General features: G+C 42.4%; 2 protein-coding genes across 6 annotated transcripts in view; both read left to right on the forward strand.

The window, feature by feature from the left end:
- The window catches only part of Prkaa1 (protein kinase AMP-activated catalytic subunit alpha 1), a 37451-nt gene extending 31020 nt beyond the window's left edge, over positions 1-6431 (forward strand). For both annotated transcript variants that reach the window (XM_029469655.1, XM_021183155.1), the window contains 3 exons: positions 1054-1540; positions 1646-1772; positions 3225-6431. In XM_029469655.1, the coding sequence (XP_029325515.1) occupies positions 1054-1540; positions 1646-1772; positions 3225-3469 (859 nt within the window). In that variant the 3' untranslated portion in view covers positions 3470-6431. The remainder of the gene's footprint in view (positions 1-1053; positions 1541-1645; positions 1773-3224) is intronic.
- A 3643-nt stretch (positions 6432-10074) lies between these two features.
- The window catches only part of Ttc33 (tetratricopeptide repeat domain 33), a 34223-nt gene continuing 26884 nt past the window's right edge, over positions 10075-17413 (forward strand). The window contains exons 1-2 of one of the 4 annotated variants that reach the window (XM_021183158.2): positions 10075-10157; positions 14097-14318. In XM_021183158.2, coding sequence (XP_021038817.1) covers positions 14098-14318 — 221 coding nt within the window. In that variant the 5' untranslated portion in view covers positions 10075-10157; position 14097. The other 3 variants (XM_021183157.2, XM_021183159.2, XM_021183160.2) reach the window with 3 other exon arrangements.

Consider the following 17413-nt stretch of genomic DNA (forward strand, 5'->3'; position numbering starts at 1 on the left):
CTCCATGTAGCTGGGCATGGCAGATGGGGAGGCAAACTCAGTTAATTAAATGGATATTATAAAATATGTAAGTGGGGCCTATATTCGCACATGTTTTAGATGTTTTTCATAATTGAAATGTGATAGCAAATGCTGGATCTGGTGGCGCACACCCATGATCCCAGGACGTGAGAAGCTGAAAGAGTATGACAGTGAGTGGGGTCCAGCCTGGGCTACAGAGTGAAGATTCCACCTCAAAACCAGTCACCAAGTGAAAACAAACAGATGCCCTTAAAAACCATTATTCTTTTCAGTGTTTGCTTTGTTTGTTTGTTTGTTTTTAAGTTTTAGTATAGTTCTTGTTATGGTTCCATGTCCTTTTATATATAGAATTAATGAATACAATATGAAATAGTTCAGAGGATGGTCTTTTGAATCATAGAACTGGGTTGTAAGGACAAGGGTAGATTTTAAATGAATTGTTTATTGTGAAACTCAGCATGCAGTAAGAATGCATAGGATGATATTGCACACTGTTTTTGTTAGTAAGCTCTTTTCCTATAACATGAAATAGTGTAAACAGTGAAGCCACACAACACAGTTTCTTTCTGGGCTGGAAAAAGACTGTACCCAGTCATTGTCCTTTGGGTAGACATACCAAATTTGGCTGCCTTGATCTTCAAAAATTAGTGGCAGGGGACTAGAGAGATGGCTCAGCTGTTAAGAGCACCTGCTGCTCTTCCAGAGGTCCTGAGTTCAATTCCCAGCAACCACATGGTGGCTCACACCCATCTGTGGTAGGTTCCAATGCCTTCTTCTGGTGTGCAAATTGTACATACAGACAGAACACCCATACACATAAAAGTATATAAATAAAAAATAGGTGGCAGAGTATAATGTTTTTCTCAGCATATTCAATGAAGTATGAGCTAGAAGAAGGAAACCAGTTTAAAGAGAACAACTGTAATAATGTAGCATGAATATGAACTCATTCATATCCTAAACTCTGGAAATTATTACTTTTATTCTTGGTTTAACTGAAAACCCTTCTTCCACCATTGCTGTCTCTCTTAGGGAACACGAGTGGTTTAAACAGGACCTTCCGAAGTATCTCTTTCCTGAGGACCCATCTTATAGTTCCACCATGATTGATGACGAAGCCTTGAAAGAAGTGTGTGAGAAGTTTGAGTGCTCAGAGGAGGAGGTCCTCAGCTGCCTGTACAACAGAAACCACCAGGACCCGCTAGCCGTCGCCTACCACCTCATAATAGACAACAGGAGAATAATGAATGAAGCCAAAGATTTCTACCTGGCGAGCAGCCCACCTGACTCTTTCCTGGATGACCACCATTTAACTCGGCCTCACCCTGAAAGAGTACCGTTCTTGGTTGCCGAGACACCACGGGCCCGGCACACCCTGGATGAATTAAACCCACAGAAATCCAAACACCAAGGTGTACGGAAGGCAAAATGGCATCTGGGAATTCGAAGTCAGAGCCGACCCAATGATATCATGGCAGAAGTATGTAGAGCAATCAAGCAGTTGGATTATGAATGGAAGGTAAGAAGGCAAGCGCTCTCATTTGTTTGGTGAGCCTGGAGCCAAAAGGCCTTTGTAGGAGAACTGATGTGATGTGCCTTTGTTTTTGTCCATATCCAATGCTAGGTTGTAAACCCCTATTATTTGCGTGTACGAAGGAAGAATCCTGTGACAAGCACATTTTCCAAAATGAGTCTACAGCTATACCAAGTGGATAGCAGGACTTACTTGTTGGATTTCCGCAGTATTGATGGTATGTACACACAGAGCCCTGCAGGTGGTATAGTGGGCCTGGTTACCTAATTTGCTTTATAGTCTTTGTTTTCTTTTTTTTTTTTTTGAATAAAAACTAAGCAGGCAAAGTAGTAAGCTTCAGTATGGCACCTTCCTCCCTTCTCTCTCTCTAGCTTTTCTATCTCTTCCCTCCCTCCCTCCCTCGCTCCCTCCCTCTGCATCTGTCTCAGAACACATGAGACGGGCTGCAGAAGCCAATGTCCGGTACCTTCCCCCTTCGCCTTCCATCTTGCTTTGGAGACAAGGTCTCTTGGCACACGGGTGGGTGCCCTTCAGGGTACACTCACGGGCCAGCAAGCTCCAAGGATCATTTCATTTCTGACTTCCAGCTTTGGCGTAATGGGCGTGCCCTTGCTGGCCTGGCTTTGACATGGGTCTGGGGGTCAGCGGCAGGGTCTCCTTATCTACTGAGCCTTCTCCCCAGCCCCCCAGTGCACGCTGTCATAAATGTCCTACGTCCTTGTCATCTTCCTCACTGCCCTCTACCTCAGCTATGTCTTAGGAAGCTTCCTGGCCTTTTCCTGCTAAATCAGTAGGAAACATGACTTCCTATGTTCTGCAAGACTGATGTTTGTGAAACCTGTTGCTCCATGTAGCATATTGATTTATAGATTATTGGGGCTAGGGATTTAGTTCAGTATTGAAGTTCTTGCTTCACTGGCTTCAATCACCATCACCTGACTATTGTTCTGTAAAATCTTTAAAAATATACAGTTTTTTTTTTGTTTTTGTTTGTTTGTTTGTTTTGCTTATGCTCTAAGTGATATTTGAGAAGCTGCAGGGTAAGAGCACTGATCTGAGGTGGGGAGGGTAGAGCTCTTGAGTGGTGGGAACTTACTGTCCATTTGGTTCCTTGGACAAGTCCCTCGACTTCTCTGGCTTTTTTATACCTGTAAAATGATTCCTAGGTGAGACAAGTTCCAAGATACCTTTCATATTGCAAGTGATCGATTCTGTATTTTTTGTTTTGTTTTTGAGACAGGGTTTCTCTGTGCAGCCCTGGCTGTCCTGGAACTCACTGTGTAGACCAGGCTGGCCTCGAACTCCCAGAGTTGCCTTTGCCTCCTAATTGATGGGACTAAAGGTGTGCTTGCCACTACCCAGTGAGTCTGTGGTTTTAATAAATATCTCCTAGCAGTGATATTAATTTACAGGTTATTAGTTTACTGTTTCATAGTTGGTGTGGAAGTCAAGAGTGCTATACTACATACCCCATGCTGACTGGCCATTGTATGTATTTTCTGTGCTGTGTGTAGAAGTGGTAAGGTGCTTAACAAAGGCACGCTTGCTCTATTGGAGATGTATGTAAAACCAATGTGCTTTGGGGAACTGGTTAGTAGTCTCACTTAGGTGCTGCTTAAACACTTGAGGGAGAAATAGATAATAAAACATTGAAATTCTTTTCACCCAGATGAGATTACAGAAGCCAAATCAGGGACTGCTACTCCACAGAGATCGGGATCCATCAGCAACTATCGATCTTGCCAAAGGAGTGACTCTGATGCCGAAGCTCAAGGAAAGCCCTCAGACGTCTCCCTTACCTCATCTGTGACCTCCCTCGACTCCTCCCCCGTCGACGTAGCTCCAAGACCAGGAAGTCATACAATAGAATTTTTTGAAATGTGTGCAAATCTAATTAAAATTCTTGCACAGTAAACCTAAAATTTTGCTTATTTCTTTGATGCAATAAGCATGCATAATAAATAATAGCCAAATACTTCCACTTACCAAGTTATATATATGTGTGTATATATAACCGAGGATTGGCCTTTTGGAATGCAGTTTGCACAGGGACTGGAAAATGATTGATGTTAAAAGCCTAATGTGCAGAATTGAATCAGGATCACTCTGTTATCCCGTATTCAGTAGGTACACACAGCATAACATACACACAATGGACTGTAGGTCTCAGGCTTACTTGACTTTTGGCCATTTGAATTTGCTGTAACAGGTCTCTGTCAACCATTAATTTACCATAAAGCCTTCACATATTAGTACATGTTGATGTATTTTATATTAGCTTCATGAATTTATTGAGTTTGCCTAGAATCCTCACAGACCTTATTAGATAATGCTGTTTTCTGGGCTCCTTAACTTCCAAAATAGCTACTAGTTCCCATTTTTGGTTACATTGTGAACTATTTCCATATTCCTCTTAAAATGCTATTTTTGTGTAGTAAAATACATTTCAGAGAGCAGTCTGGATTTAACATTTTTCTTTGGCTTGTGAGCCCCCAAGCCCCCAGAATTTATATGTTCAGACCTTCCGAGCCCTGAATTTACTTTTTCAGGTTTGCCCTTATGTTTTGTATATGAAGTGCTGCTTTTGATCCAAGAGCCGAGTTGCTCACACTGTAGTGAATCGTGTTGCTTCTGTCAGTGCACAGAGACGCTATCATGTCAGCCAGTGTTGAATTTCTTTGATTGGTATTTTCTAAGCCAATCCAGTGCATAGAAAGGACAGTGTTTATATGCTCTGAATGCTAGGATTGGGGTTTTAACCCCTGATTTTATTCTGGAAAATTTTTAAAGAAAGAAAAGTTGCAAGAATATAGTGACTGCATGTGTATCTACTACTTAGCTCCTACAACTACTGTTTGGCCATATTTGCTCTCTAGATCCACACATGTATAATATACAGATATGCACATATATTCGAGTATATGTTTGCTTTTATTCTGAACCACTGAGATGTTAAGGTATATATACCAGCCCTGAATACTTCAGCACTTCCTAAAAATAATAATAATGTCCTTTAAAAACCTTCTGAAACCATTATAAAATCAATAATTTCCAGATAGTGCCTGGTTTTCCAGATTAGCTGTAACTGCCCAGAATTCCATTTAAGTTACAGCCTGATTTTACTTGTAGTTCTTTAATCAGGTTAATAACACTATTTTGAAAAGATATAGAAGAAATCCTTTCTTCAAACTGGCCAAGTTTATTTCAGGTTTTAATTCAAAATAATGAGTGGCTAAAGAAGTGTGATTTTTCTTCAATGTCTGATTTATCTGCCTCTCTCCTTTTAGTGGTAGCATAGCATAATAGGTGTAAGTGAAGATTTAAAGTCATGCTAGACAAAGCCGGTATTGTGTGAGCTAATAATTAATTTCATATTGGCCATGTTTGGTTCCCTTTAAGTTTAGGAAATTGGTCAGAGGCTCTAGCTCAGTGGTGAGGCTGAGTCATCTCCAGTGATGTGAAAGAAAATGCATTTTCTTTAAACATTAACCGTTCCCATCCCCCTTTGTAAGAGACTTTTCCCCCCACTGCACTCATTTAAAAATATTTGCCCCATCCCCAAACCTGTCCAGCACTTATGTAAGAATGCATTTGGAGGACATGATAGCTTGCATAAAAGATGACGCTATAGTTTATGCACTGATTTCCGGACAAAAATGACGCTTCTTTTTGTTCGGGGCTTGTTTTATTCAACTCTGAATTGAATGCTGTATACAGGAATGGAGACTCCATTTCCCTGAGTTCCCGACTGTATTTATACCTGTGTGTTTGTGCCCTCTGTGTGGGGCTCCCTGATGTCACTTATGCTGTCTGAATGCAGCGCTGTATTCCCACTGTGTAGAACAGAAGGCTGCATTTGTAAAGTTATAGATTTGTAAATAGAACTGAGGAATATCTCTATAAACTGTTGGGGGGACGGGGCACAAAAAGAGGAGCCAACTAAATAGGACCTTCTAAAATTTGTTAATTTTGTAATCTTTGCTTCTTTTATAAGTTATTCTGTGATTCCTTTTAGTTACCGAGTTTTATTTTGAAGACATTTAAATATTGCACTTGTATAAATAGTATGATAAATGCAGACTATTGCAGTCAATTTTTTTTAAAGCTAGGATATCTGAAATGACAGCTTTCAGTTCGGTATGTCACGCCCAGGACAGACTGCTCACAAATGTGTTGTAGTTTGCAGATCCTCACACTGAAATGTAAAGAGAGTTAATGCAAATGATTTGTAATCTTTTTTTATTATCTTTTCAGCAATTTATATTTTTTTGTGATTTTATGCAACCATATTTTTACTTCGTCTTGACAACTGAAAGCTGTGTGATGTTTTTGACAGAAAAGTACTGTATACATAGTTTTAAATATAACAGATTTTGCTGATATGTAAAAATTTTGCCATTAAAGTTTGATTTCTCATGAAAGGAACTTTTCTACCAAGTCGGGAGACGCAAGAGCTTAATATATCTAATTTAAAATAATTTCACTGAAATAAAACACCATTGCTTTTACTTTGATTCTATTTTTTTCTTAAGAGCTTTTGTAGTGTTTGGGAATTTTAGATAATTTTATATGGATTCTCTCCCTACCTTGCCCCATCCTTTGGATCTTTGATACCATTCACAAATAAACTCATGCGGCTGGGTGTATAAAGATATGTATCCCAAGGGGCATCTTGGGAAAGAAACCCATAAATTCTTCTTCTTAACTCCTCCCGTCCGCCTGTTCATTGTGGGCTCTGACATGATGAGTGAAATGCCACACACAGCCTGACTGTAAGCCGTTGTCGGGAGGAGTCAACCACTGTGGCTTATGTATGTTTGCCCAGAGTAACCTGATTTAGAAACATGGCATAATAAAGAAAAAAGTTCGTTTTTCACCTGTTACACAGTCTTTCTTATTTCATCAAGGTTTGGGGTGGGGTGCACTTGTTCATCGCTGAGTATCTGGGCTCGTTCAGGTACTGAAATTAAGATGCAGACAGTAAGTGCTGAAGCAGCTGTCACAGACCAATCACAAACAGAGGCCTTGAATTCCATCCTTGCTAGAATTCAGTTACTATTCAATCTAGAAACTCAGTGTTCTTGAGGCTTTTGCAGGATTGCTAGCTTTCTAAATAATCAGAAAAACTTCATTAGAGATGTTATGAACAGCATGAGAAGTTCTTTTGGAGAGCTAATTTTTCTAGATCTTCATTACAAGTTTACACAAGAAACTGGAATGTGAAAACTTGCATCCATTACACTGTCCTGTTCTGAATGAGTAAGCTTCAGGTTGTTGTAAATGCCAATCAATAGTGCTAAATATTTAGAGGCTGTTCACTGACTTGGAAGACATGGCCAAGTCTTTGCCAGAGTTGAGGGCATCATGGTTAAGCTACCCTGAGAGACTGGGAAGAGGAACAGAGCCTCAAGCACTGTGTATTCATCCATATGGCCACTGTGAACCATTCATGACAGATGTCACCAGGACAGCAAGATACAGGTCCTGCTTCAATCATCTTATTAGGGATGGATGGAGATACATATAGACACTAAAGTACAAACATGTAAGAATGGACTGAGTTGTTGTGAATGTGACCACACGAACCTCCATCCAGATTGAGGAACAGCGCATCCACCAGAGTGTCTGTTATGATTAATATGAGCCTGAGGTGCCACAGACCAACTCTGACATGGAAAGACCTTCACAGAAGTGTGAGCACCAAGAGCAGGAAACACTGAAGTTCATTTATAGGCTGACTACCACAGTAATACATTGGTTATAGTGAATATACCAACTTACTTGACAACTTATTAACATTAATGAATATAATCAAATTATAAATAAAAGTTGTATCTGAAGTCACCATTGATCTCAAAGTCTAGACACACTGGGAAGCTGTCAAGATTATTATATAAGGAGTACAATTTTGTCATTGGAACAGACATTGTCAACTTTTTCTTTAAGTGAGAAAATTTGTGTGTGTGTGTGTTTGCATGTCATAGCACATGTATGGAGCCCAGATGACAACTGTCTTTCCAACGAGTAAGTTCTGGAGACATAACTCATGTCACAAGGCTGAGCAGCAAGCATCCTTATTTGCTGAGCCATTTCACAAGCCCCTTGCTTTGTTCATTTCAAGAAACGGTCAAAGACCTAAATATGAATATAATCAGTTTGACAGTGGTTCAAAAAAAAAAAAAAAAAACAGTTGTGTTCCACAGGACAGTGGAACTTTATAATAGCCTTAAAGACCTGGGTTTATTGGGTCTGGAGAGATGGCACTGACTGTTCTTCCAGAGGTCCTGAGTTCAATTCCCAGCAACCACTTGGTAGCATACAGCCATTTGTAAAGGGATCCGATGCTCTTTTCTGGTGTGTCTGAAGACAGCTACAGTGTACTCACACACACACACACACAGAGAGAGAGAGAGAGAGAGAGAGAGAGAGAGAGAGAGAGAGAGAGAGAGAATAATTGATTTTATTCTTCTGTATGTGTATGTGCAGGCACTTGCAGAGGCCAGATCGTGGGGCTGGAAACTCCCAGAGCTGTAATTACACAGAGGCTGTGAGCTGCCAGATGCTGGTGTTGGGAACTGAACTTTGGTCCTCTGGAAGAGCAGGAGCCTGTGCACTTAACTTCTGGACTCTCTGTCCAGCCCTCATCGTGGAATCTTCACTCACTTTTGAGAGGCATCACACTTCCGTAGCAGTAAAAGCACTTGGTATCATAGAAATATGAATGCCATCGTTTAGAAATGCCCTTGATGAAGCAGTGATACTTGGCTTATTAAAGTGAGTCTGGAAATTGGGACTCTTGCTAGGTGACATAGCCAGGTCTCACCTCGGGAGAAACTTGTGTTCCAGAGTTTCACTGTAATGGTGTGACAGAGGACTACATCACTACCATTAGAGTTTGCCATCATTACTTCAAATCCACGTAGCCGCTCTATCACTGTGGCGTTTTAACAGCCAGCACCAATGTTCACTTTTGTGAAAAATGGCAATATGTACGAGTTTTGGGTATGGAAGGGCCTTTCACACTTGGTATCTGTGGGTGTCAGAAGAGGGCAGCAGTTCTCCTGTAACTGGAGTCACAGATGTTTTGAGTCTCTACGTTGAGTGTTGGACCTGAACCCAGGTCCTCTACAAGAGCAGTAAGCCATCGCTCGGGATCAGCATCAGTGATTTTAATGTCAGCGTTGGGTAAGAGTTTCCCTTCAGGGACTATTTGACATTTTGGAGAGAAAGAAGTTAGTAGTCCTTTTGGTGACGTTATGTGTGTGTGTGTGTGTGTGGTGGGGGGGGGGGGGGGGGGGGGGGGGGGGGGGGGGGGGAGGTGGGGAGGGGAGTATTACTAATGGTATCTCAGCATCCTACCATGTTTCTGTTTGGTTTCAGACCCAGGAACAAACAACTCAGGTGTATATTTTACATACCAAAGCAGACCTTGCCTCCAGGTTCTCCCAGCATCCCTCGGCCCCTAGTATAACTGCCCCCCCCCATCCTGAATTTTCAGCACAGGGCCTGGACTCCCTTCCCCCAGAGGATCTTTGCTATATAACCCATTTTGTTTTCTCCCTCCCCATCTCCCCTGCCCCCTTGTCTTAGCCTGAGGGCTCTCTTTCTCTTCCTCTTCTCTCCCTTTTCTGGCCTCCTTCCTTGGGGCCATTGAACTCACCTGCCGGAGAGCAGCTTCTTAATAAACCTGCAATTGTATATATTTTAATCTGGCTTGAATTGGCTCATTTTACCAGTGGAGAAATAATTTATCAGTTTACCTCAACAAATAACTAGCCAGTAAGACATGCGTGGTCTCCATAAATCGATCTTGGCTTTGTGTAGCACAGCTATGTGGATAAATTTAAGGAGTTTTCAGTTCCCTCAGTGTGTCCCAGTGTTAACATCAGCCTGCTAATTTACTTGTAAGAAGTGACAGGTGCTACTTTCAGGCTCTGCGGTGGATCACAGGAAGCTTGCAGTTCAGCCCAATCCTCCCTGATCGGCTCTTGCTTAAGGTTTCTGTTGCTGGGATAAAACACCATGACCAAAGTCAACTCGGGGAGGAAAGGGTTTATATCAGCGTCTAGTTCCACTTTATAGAAGGAAATCAAGGTAGAAACTCAAGCAGGGCAGTAATTGGTCCTTTTTAAGGCTTGTTCAGTTAGCTTCTCTTTGGGCCAGACCACCTGCCTAGGGTGTGGCACCGCCTCTAATGGGTTGGGTTCTCCCACATCAATCATTCATCAAGACAATGCCCGCATAGATTTCCCTACAGGCATTTTCTCAGTTAAGATTCCCTGTTTTATAGCTAAGAATATGTTTGTGTCAAGTTGACAAAAACAAGCCAGCACAGCTCCCCTTTGCACTTATTTCAGCTCAGTTTTCTCCCCGCCTCTTCTGCATCTAACAGACCTTCAGGGCTAGGCCTGTCAGACTAGGCGGTAAGCCATTTATTTACCCGAGGACTGTGTGTATTGCAAAGCACAACCTCAAGCCCGGGACTCCATTCCCGGCTGCAGTTAGAGGGCGCTTCGTCTGGTGCCTTTATTACAAATCCCATAGTCCCTAGGGCGCCGCAGTGACTTCTGGGATTAGTGGTCTTGCAGAAGGGCGCTGGCGGGTAAGAAAGTCTTCTTTTCTTCTGTCCGCTTTGCTGGACTTTAGAACGTCCCAGGATGATTTCATGCTTTTTTTTTTAAATAAAGAATCGGGAAGCGCAGGCAGGCAAGGCAGATTAGAATCCCGACAGAATAGTTTCCGTTTCCGGTGTCAAAGGGCACGTGGAATGTAAACACGGCACCACGGAGTGTTTTCAGGTAACTGGCTGCGGGTAGGCGGTAGACAGGGCTGAGGGTTGCTGCGTGCGGGAGAGAGGGCCGAGGGTGGCCCGGTGAGGTCCACAGAGCCCTGGGGCGTGCCTCCGTCCTGGGCACGGGGCGCGCTGGCAGGGTTCTGGCTGCCGGCCCGGCCGCCGGAGGAGCTGCTATGGCCGGAGCTCATTTTTATTGCAGCCGAGGCAGGGGCCAGTTTTGAATCCTGTATTCTCCTCGGGTAGCATTTTAAGGGAATCCGTTTCTCTCGTTCTTCACCTGCGGATTCATCTCTCCTACCTCCTGCCGGTGTTTTTCCATCTTGGGTGGCCGCATCCTCTCACGCAGTCAGTTCAAGAGGACGTTTTAAACTCTGTGGCAAGCACCCAGCTTATTTATGGCCCGGTAAAGTGTCAAGTCGAGCGGTTGCGGTGGAGAGCATCGCACATGTTTAGAATCTTAATGCCACTCATCAATTCTGTAGAGCATGTAGACTTTTAACTCCAGATGAGAGTTAGCACGAAACCTTTACAATTGTGATTTACCCACTTGATATGTTACCCGGTTGGAAAGAAGCTTGGCGCCTTATCCATCCAAGTACAGATCAACGAAAGCTCCTTCTGCAAGCGGTTTTAGTGAGTACTAATTACAAGCACAACCTAGAGGCACAAGAACTCATAGCGTAAGATGAAAACAGTTCAGTTGAGATGTAAGTGGCGTGTTATACAACTCCTCCTAATAGATTGTATGACTCAGTAACCGTTATTGATGTTCACAAAATCGTGCCATCATACCAATTTATTTTAGGACATTTTAATCACCGAAAAGGGGAGTCCAGAATCATTAATTGACTATTGTCTGTATTTTCTCCCCAGTAGCATTTCAGATTCCGAATCAGATCAGAGCATTACATTTTCCCTGGGGAAGATGTTCACACATGCCAGGAGTCTTCCCTCTTTTAATCCTGGCCAACTTCTATTCTCTAAAGCTCACTTTCATGAAGACACTAGTGTGCATTTGTCTGACAGGTCATTGGATCACGCTTGATAGCACTTACCGGTATTGTAACTGAGTTCAGTCTCCTTGTCCACAGGCAGTTTGGGAGAAAATATAAACTTGGTATTATAAACTGGTAACAAATTCCTGCTTTTTCACTTTAGTAGGCCCTTGATACTGCTTGCTGTTTCTTCATTATTATGTCGTTTCTAATCTCCACAAAGACTTGTTAGATTTTTTTCATCTTTCTCAGATGCATACATTTATTTATTTTTTTCCTTTATGTTGAGTAGATGGCTATAACCTACTTTTCCTACTAATGTGAAATTTGGGAACATGAAATCCCTAGTTTTGTTTGGACTCTGCTCAGAAACTTTAGAAATGTGGAGGACAAGGACACAAGCTTCAGAGGGCAGCGGTGTGAGGCAGAGGCCACCATCTCAGACTTAACCCTTCCTTATGTGTCCTCAGCACTAGACAGCCGTGGCTCAGCTTGGGAGGTGGGGAGTGGTGGGGATCTCAGCGGTTTGTTAACTTCCATTGCCTTATTGTTCTCAGCTTATCCTTTCCCCATGACTGACGGATTTTTCCAGTGATTTAAAATGAACTTGCCGTCAGTAAGCAAACCAGGTTTTCTGTTATTAATAGATCTGCTACATTGTCTGATGCCCCACGTTAGTCATGTAGAATGCAAGTCCCACGTTCTCACTGCCTTTAGGGACATAAGTACAAGAGAGCTGCCACCTCTTCTTTCCTCTTCTTCCTCCTCCTCTTGTATCCTAGTATCCTTTGAAGGCATTCTGAGCATCCATTTTCCCAGACTGTCTTCACTCTATGCCTCTGGATTTGTGGTCCATAGTAGCCATACTGTCATTTTACCTCCTTGTTTTCCCCTGGGATGATGGATTTATATATGTATATATATAAACACACACATATATGTATATATACATCCATATATACGTATACACACACACATATATATGTATCTATATGTTTACACACACACATACACATACACACATATGTATATAGTAATTTTTGAGACAGAGGAAATACATTTCCTCGTGTTATGATGAGGCCAAGGAGGAATCTTCCATAGCCCTCATTCTGTAGCACAATTTATACTCTACTTTGTACCCAGGATTTCCCAAAACTCACTGCTCTCTGGAGAGCACATGGTTCACCTATATCAGCCTGTGATTGATACTCTGTGATTGCTGTGATCTGTTACATTTTCTCTTGTTTAGTGACAGGCCTGTGACCTATAATTCCTCAATTATGGTAGGACCTTGGGGTTGTCTGTGGGAGGGACTGATAGCCACCCTCACATGTTGCTGTTCTCTTCCTGGAACTTGTACTCCGCTGCAGCCATGTGCATGAGTGATGAACTTGGTGTTGCCTGACTCTTACTGCTGTCTTCCCTACTTCCTCCTTCTCATAATGCCTGTTGTCGGATGATTTCAAAAAGACCTGAGCTTATTGCTTTCTCTTCAGGGTTACAGACTCCTTTAAGAACAGATAAAACCTTACATGCTCCTGAATGCACACAGCATCTAGGATATTATACCCAATCGTAGGGGTTCTCATGTATCTTAAAGCCCAGCTGTGTAGTTCATGAATGACTGGGTTTCTTAGTCTTATTGCTAAGTACTATTGAAGACTTCCAGTGTCTGCCTTGTTCTATCGGCTACTCTTCCTTTTCCAACGTTCACCTATCACACTAGGCCCACAAAGCCATTTTATGTTTTTTTTTTTTTTGACTTTCCCAATAGTTGTGTTGAGTCATTAAGTATTTAAACCTCCTAAAAACTCTCTTGCAGTCAGGTGCAGTGGCACACCCTTGTAATTTTAGCATAGGGGAGACTGAGGTAGGAGGATAATGAGTCCACTCTGAGCTATAATTCTGAGTTTCAGGACAGCTGTATGTATAAATAGTAGGTCTTGTTTCGAAAAGACAAGAAAAACCACTCAAAGCATAAAAAACTTCTATTAAGGAGGCTTTCAGGGTTTGTGAAAGGAGAAGAGGCACAACGAGTTGTCCATGCTTGTCTCCCAGCTTCCTCAGTGACTTGAAGTGAGCTCTGTCATCCGCTCCATGCCACTTCTTATTGTTAGTGACTTTGAAAGAATTCGTTGGTATTATATAGTTTCATAGCAAATACATTGCTGTTCTTAAAGGAAAAGGTTTTTTGAAGTTCAATCCTACTATTATGAAGACAACTAGAATCCAGGAGTGGCTTATTTGTACTGTTGGCTGTCTAGTCTGTATTGTGATTTAGTCTTTTATATGGTAGTCTTTCAGTGTTGTTTTAAAGTCAGGAGTGAGAAGAGCACACTAGGCTCCATTTTGTCTTGTCAGTCTCTTAACCTAAGGTCTGGGTTGCCACCTTTCTTTCCCCCGAGTCCCATCCCTTCTCCCATTTGTTCATTCTTGAAGAAACAGTCTTGTTTTTCTTCACTGTCTGCTTCCTCTCAGCCACATCTGATGTGTTTCTGAGCAAGCGTCACCATATCATGTGTTTTTATGAATTGGCAGGGGCCTGTTGGGATTCAGAGTTTGTCTGCAGGAGCACAGCACTCCCATTAGGAGATGAGGTTAGCAGTAGTGTCCAGATGTCACCTTTGAAATTAGTAGTCCTCGGTGATTGTTACCTCAGCCCACAGGTAGGCGCTGAGAGTCTCCTGGTAGTCTGCGTCCGCCTGCTCATGAGAATACGTTCATTGCAGTTTATGTTTCTGAAATCTTACAGAATGGCTTCCTTTGGGTGGAAGAGGAGAATTGGCGAGAAGGTATCCAAGGCCACGTCCCAGCAGTTTGAAGCAGAAGCAGCTGATGAGAAGGATGCAGCTGAGAACGAGGATGGGAACTGGCTTCAGGCCAGCAAACGGAGGAAGGAAACCCTGCAGGAGGGCTGTAAACAGAGGAGCCAGCAGCTGAAGGATGAAGGGGCTCAGCTGGCTGAAAACAAACGGTGTGCTTTTGGGCTTTTAAAAAAGATTTTCTTTACTTTATGTGTGAGTGCTCTATCTGCGTGTATGTCTGCATGCCAGAAGAGGGCATGTGGTTGTTGGGAGTTGGACTCTCAGACAGTGCTCTTAACTGCGGAGCTATCTCTCCAGCCCCAGAATTTTTTTCTTTTCTTTTTTCTTTTTATAAGTGGAGGACAGTGTACTTTCTCTGGTTCATGATCTCTAATGGAATCATCTGTTGTCTTAGGTAGGGTTTCTGTTGCTGTGATGAAACGCCATGACCAAAAGCAACTTGGGAAGGAATGGGCTTATTTCTTCTTGCTCTTCCAGGTAACAGTCCATCATTGAGGAAAGTCAGGGCAGCCACTCCACACAGGAACCTGGAGGCAGGAGCTGAAGCAGACACCATACTATGGAGGGTGCTGCTTACTGGCTTGCTCCTCCTGGCTTGCCCAGCCTGCTCTCTTGTATCGTCAACCTAGGGGTGGCACCACCCATAGTGATCTGGGCCCTTCCACATCAAACATCAGTCAAGAAAATATGTACCACAGGCTCTCCCACTGGCCAGTCTGGTGGGTATGTGTTCTCAAGTGAGGTTCCCTCTTTGAAAACTACTGTCGTGTCAAGTTGATATAAAACTAGTCAGCACAGATTCATGTTTTAAATATCTGATTTCATTTGTCAAAAAGACATCTGCAAAACTGCCATTTTGTAATAGTTCTATTAAGATCTATACAGTGCTTTATTTTACTCTCTGATGTTCGTCTAGGGAGGTGACATTGTCACTCACTGTCCTCTCACTTTCTCATTGGGTTTTCTTCTGTTTGTGACAGAGTCTTGCTGTGTAGCTTAGCTGAGCTCACCTGCCCTCCCCACCTTAGTCTGTGTAGTGCTGGGATTACAGAGCCATGCTGCTGTACCACTTACCGTTGATTCTTAAGTACTTTTGTAAATGTGGTGGGTACACAGGAACTTGATAATAGCATCTTTTATTCATAGCCCTGCCCTAGCTAAATTTCTACAAATGGACCTGTTTCTTCCCTTATTTCCCCTTGATTTCCTAGTTCCTTTCTCTTTACCTTGTTTAGATATTTCCATGGGAATGAAATGTCTTCACAAGTCAATGGAGAACAGACAAATGTTTCATAGCTGGAAAACAAGATTAGAGGACAATAAAAATGGACCTTAATTAATTAATTACTTAATTAGTGGTGCCTGTAAGAGACAGTCTCTTGAAAACCGGCTCCTACAACCCAGGTTGTCCTCAACCTTTTGGCCCTCCTGTCTTTACCTCCCAAGGACGAGGATTACAGGTGTGAGCCACTGAGTCTAGCTTTATCTGGTGCAGCAGTGCTGGTGAAGCCCTTTCCTAAGCAGGCTACACCCCTAGCCTAGTAAAGTCTAAGTATGGAATATACGTTAATAGAAGAAATCTTGAGTAGGAAAGATTTTTTATTTTTTTGTCTTTTCAGTGTTTGAGACAAGGTGCCAAGGTCTTATGGAGCTCAGGCTGTTGGGACTTGTGATCTTGGTTGTCCCTCCTGAGCGCTGTGGTCATTGGCAGGTGCCACCATCCACTATTCTAGTGTAACTTTTTACATTGACAAATGTCCTGTCTGTATTAAAGTTGATGTATTCTGTATGCCTAGACTAAACCTTTTATTATCATGTATTAACTATACATACTAATGGGTTTCATTGTCTTCATTGTCCTATGTGTAAATAGTGTATGTAATGTATTGTGGTCATAGTCCCCTTCCTGCGGCCTCTCTTCCCTCCACCCTTTGCTGACCCAGTGAATTTCATTAGGGTTTCCATGGGTGCATGGGGTGGATGGCTATAGGCACATGGGTTACTTTAGTGGCTATGTTACTAAAGAAAATGTCTTTACCTCTTCTAGCAAGCATTAGTTACTTATAGATCCTTATGGAAGTGTAACTTTGTTTGTTTGCTTTGAGACAGGGCTTCATTGTGTATATATAGCTTGAACTGCCCTAGAACATGCCCTCAAACTCATTGAGATCTGCCTGCCTCTGTCCCAAGAGCTGGGGGGAAAAGTGTGTGCCACCAAGCTCAGCTTTTGGTTTTAGGGACTGGGTTGCACATGGCCAGGATCCTGATCTCCAGCTCAGGTCAGTACTTCTTCAGTCTGCTGAGTGTTGGGAATCTAGGCATGAGCTCTCGTGCCTTACTAACATCAGCTAAGATCATAATAGTGTAATGCTAGTGTGCGTATTGTTGTTTGTGGTGTTTTAGGCATAAAGGGTTTTCTCTTGGGGCTGGAGAGATGGCTCAGTGGTTAAAAGCACTGATTGCTCTTCCAGAGGTCCTGAGTTCAATTCCCAGCAACCACATGGTAGCCCACAAACATCTGTAATGGGATCCAATGCCCTCTTCTTGTGTGTCTGAAGATAGCTACAGTGTACTGACATACATAAAATAAATAAATTAAAAAAAAGGGGGTTTTCTCTTGGAGAATTTTGCAGATTGTGTTTTACAAGAAACCAATGTTAAGTTTTTCATTTATAAGATTACTTTTAAAATATCTACTGAACTGTCTTTAGAGCTCTCCGTCAGCTCCTGTTACAGTTCATTAACACCGTTGCGTTGCCTTTTCTCAGAACTGCACAAGTGTGAGGAGGAAAAGGCCATTGGTTCCTGCCAGGACAGTCCCTTAGGATGCTCTGTGGTCAAGGAAAGATAACAACCTCAGAGATAACAAAGTCGCTCATGGTTTCTGCCTGTGTTGTAAACCCCTGAGTCATGCCACTAAAATCAGCTCCGTCAGAGGCTTACGTTAGGATCATGAAGTTTTTTCTTTTCTGTTAGCATTTGTTTCAGAATAATGTATACATAGCTTTTGGAAAGTAAACAGAATTAAAGGGATCTAGTAGAATTAAGTAATTTGGCTATTTAAAACCAAACAAAGGTAGAATTAGTGGTTTGAAAAATGCCTGAAGATATTGAATGTAATTGGATTACGTTGAATGATATGCAATGTAAGGAGCAGCAGTGAAATTGAAGTGAGAAGCAGCCACACAACCCAGCTTCTCCCTGTCAGTCACCTTTATCCTTAGCATGTCCTTGAGCTACACTG

Source organism: Mus caroli, chromosome 15 (assembly GCF_900094665.2).
Source record: "Mus caroli chromosome 15, CAROLI_EIJ_v1.1, whole genome shotgun sequence".
In the NCBI taxonomy this organism is placed as follows: domain Eukaryota; kingdom Metazoa; phylum Chordata; class Mammalia; order Rodentia; family Muridae; genus Mus; species Mus caroli.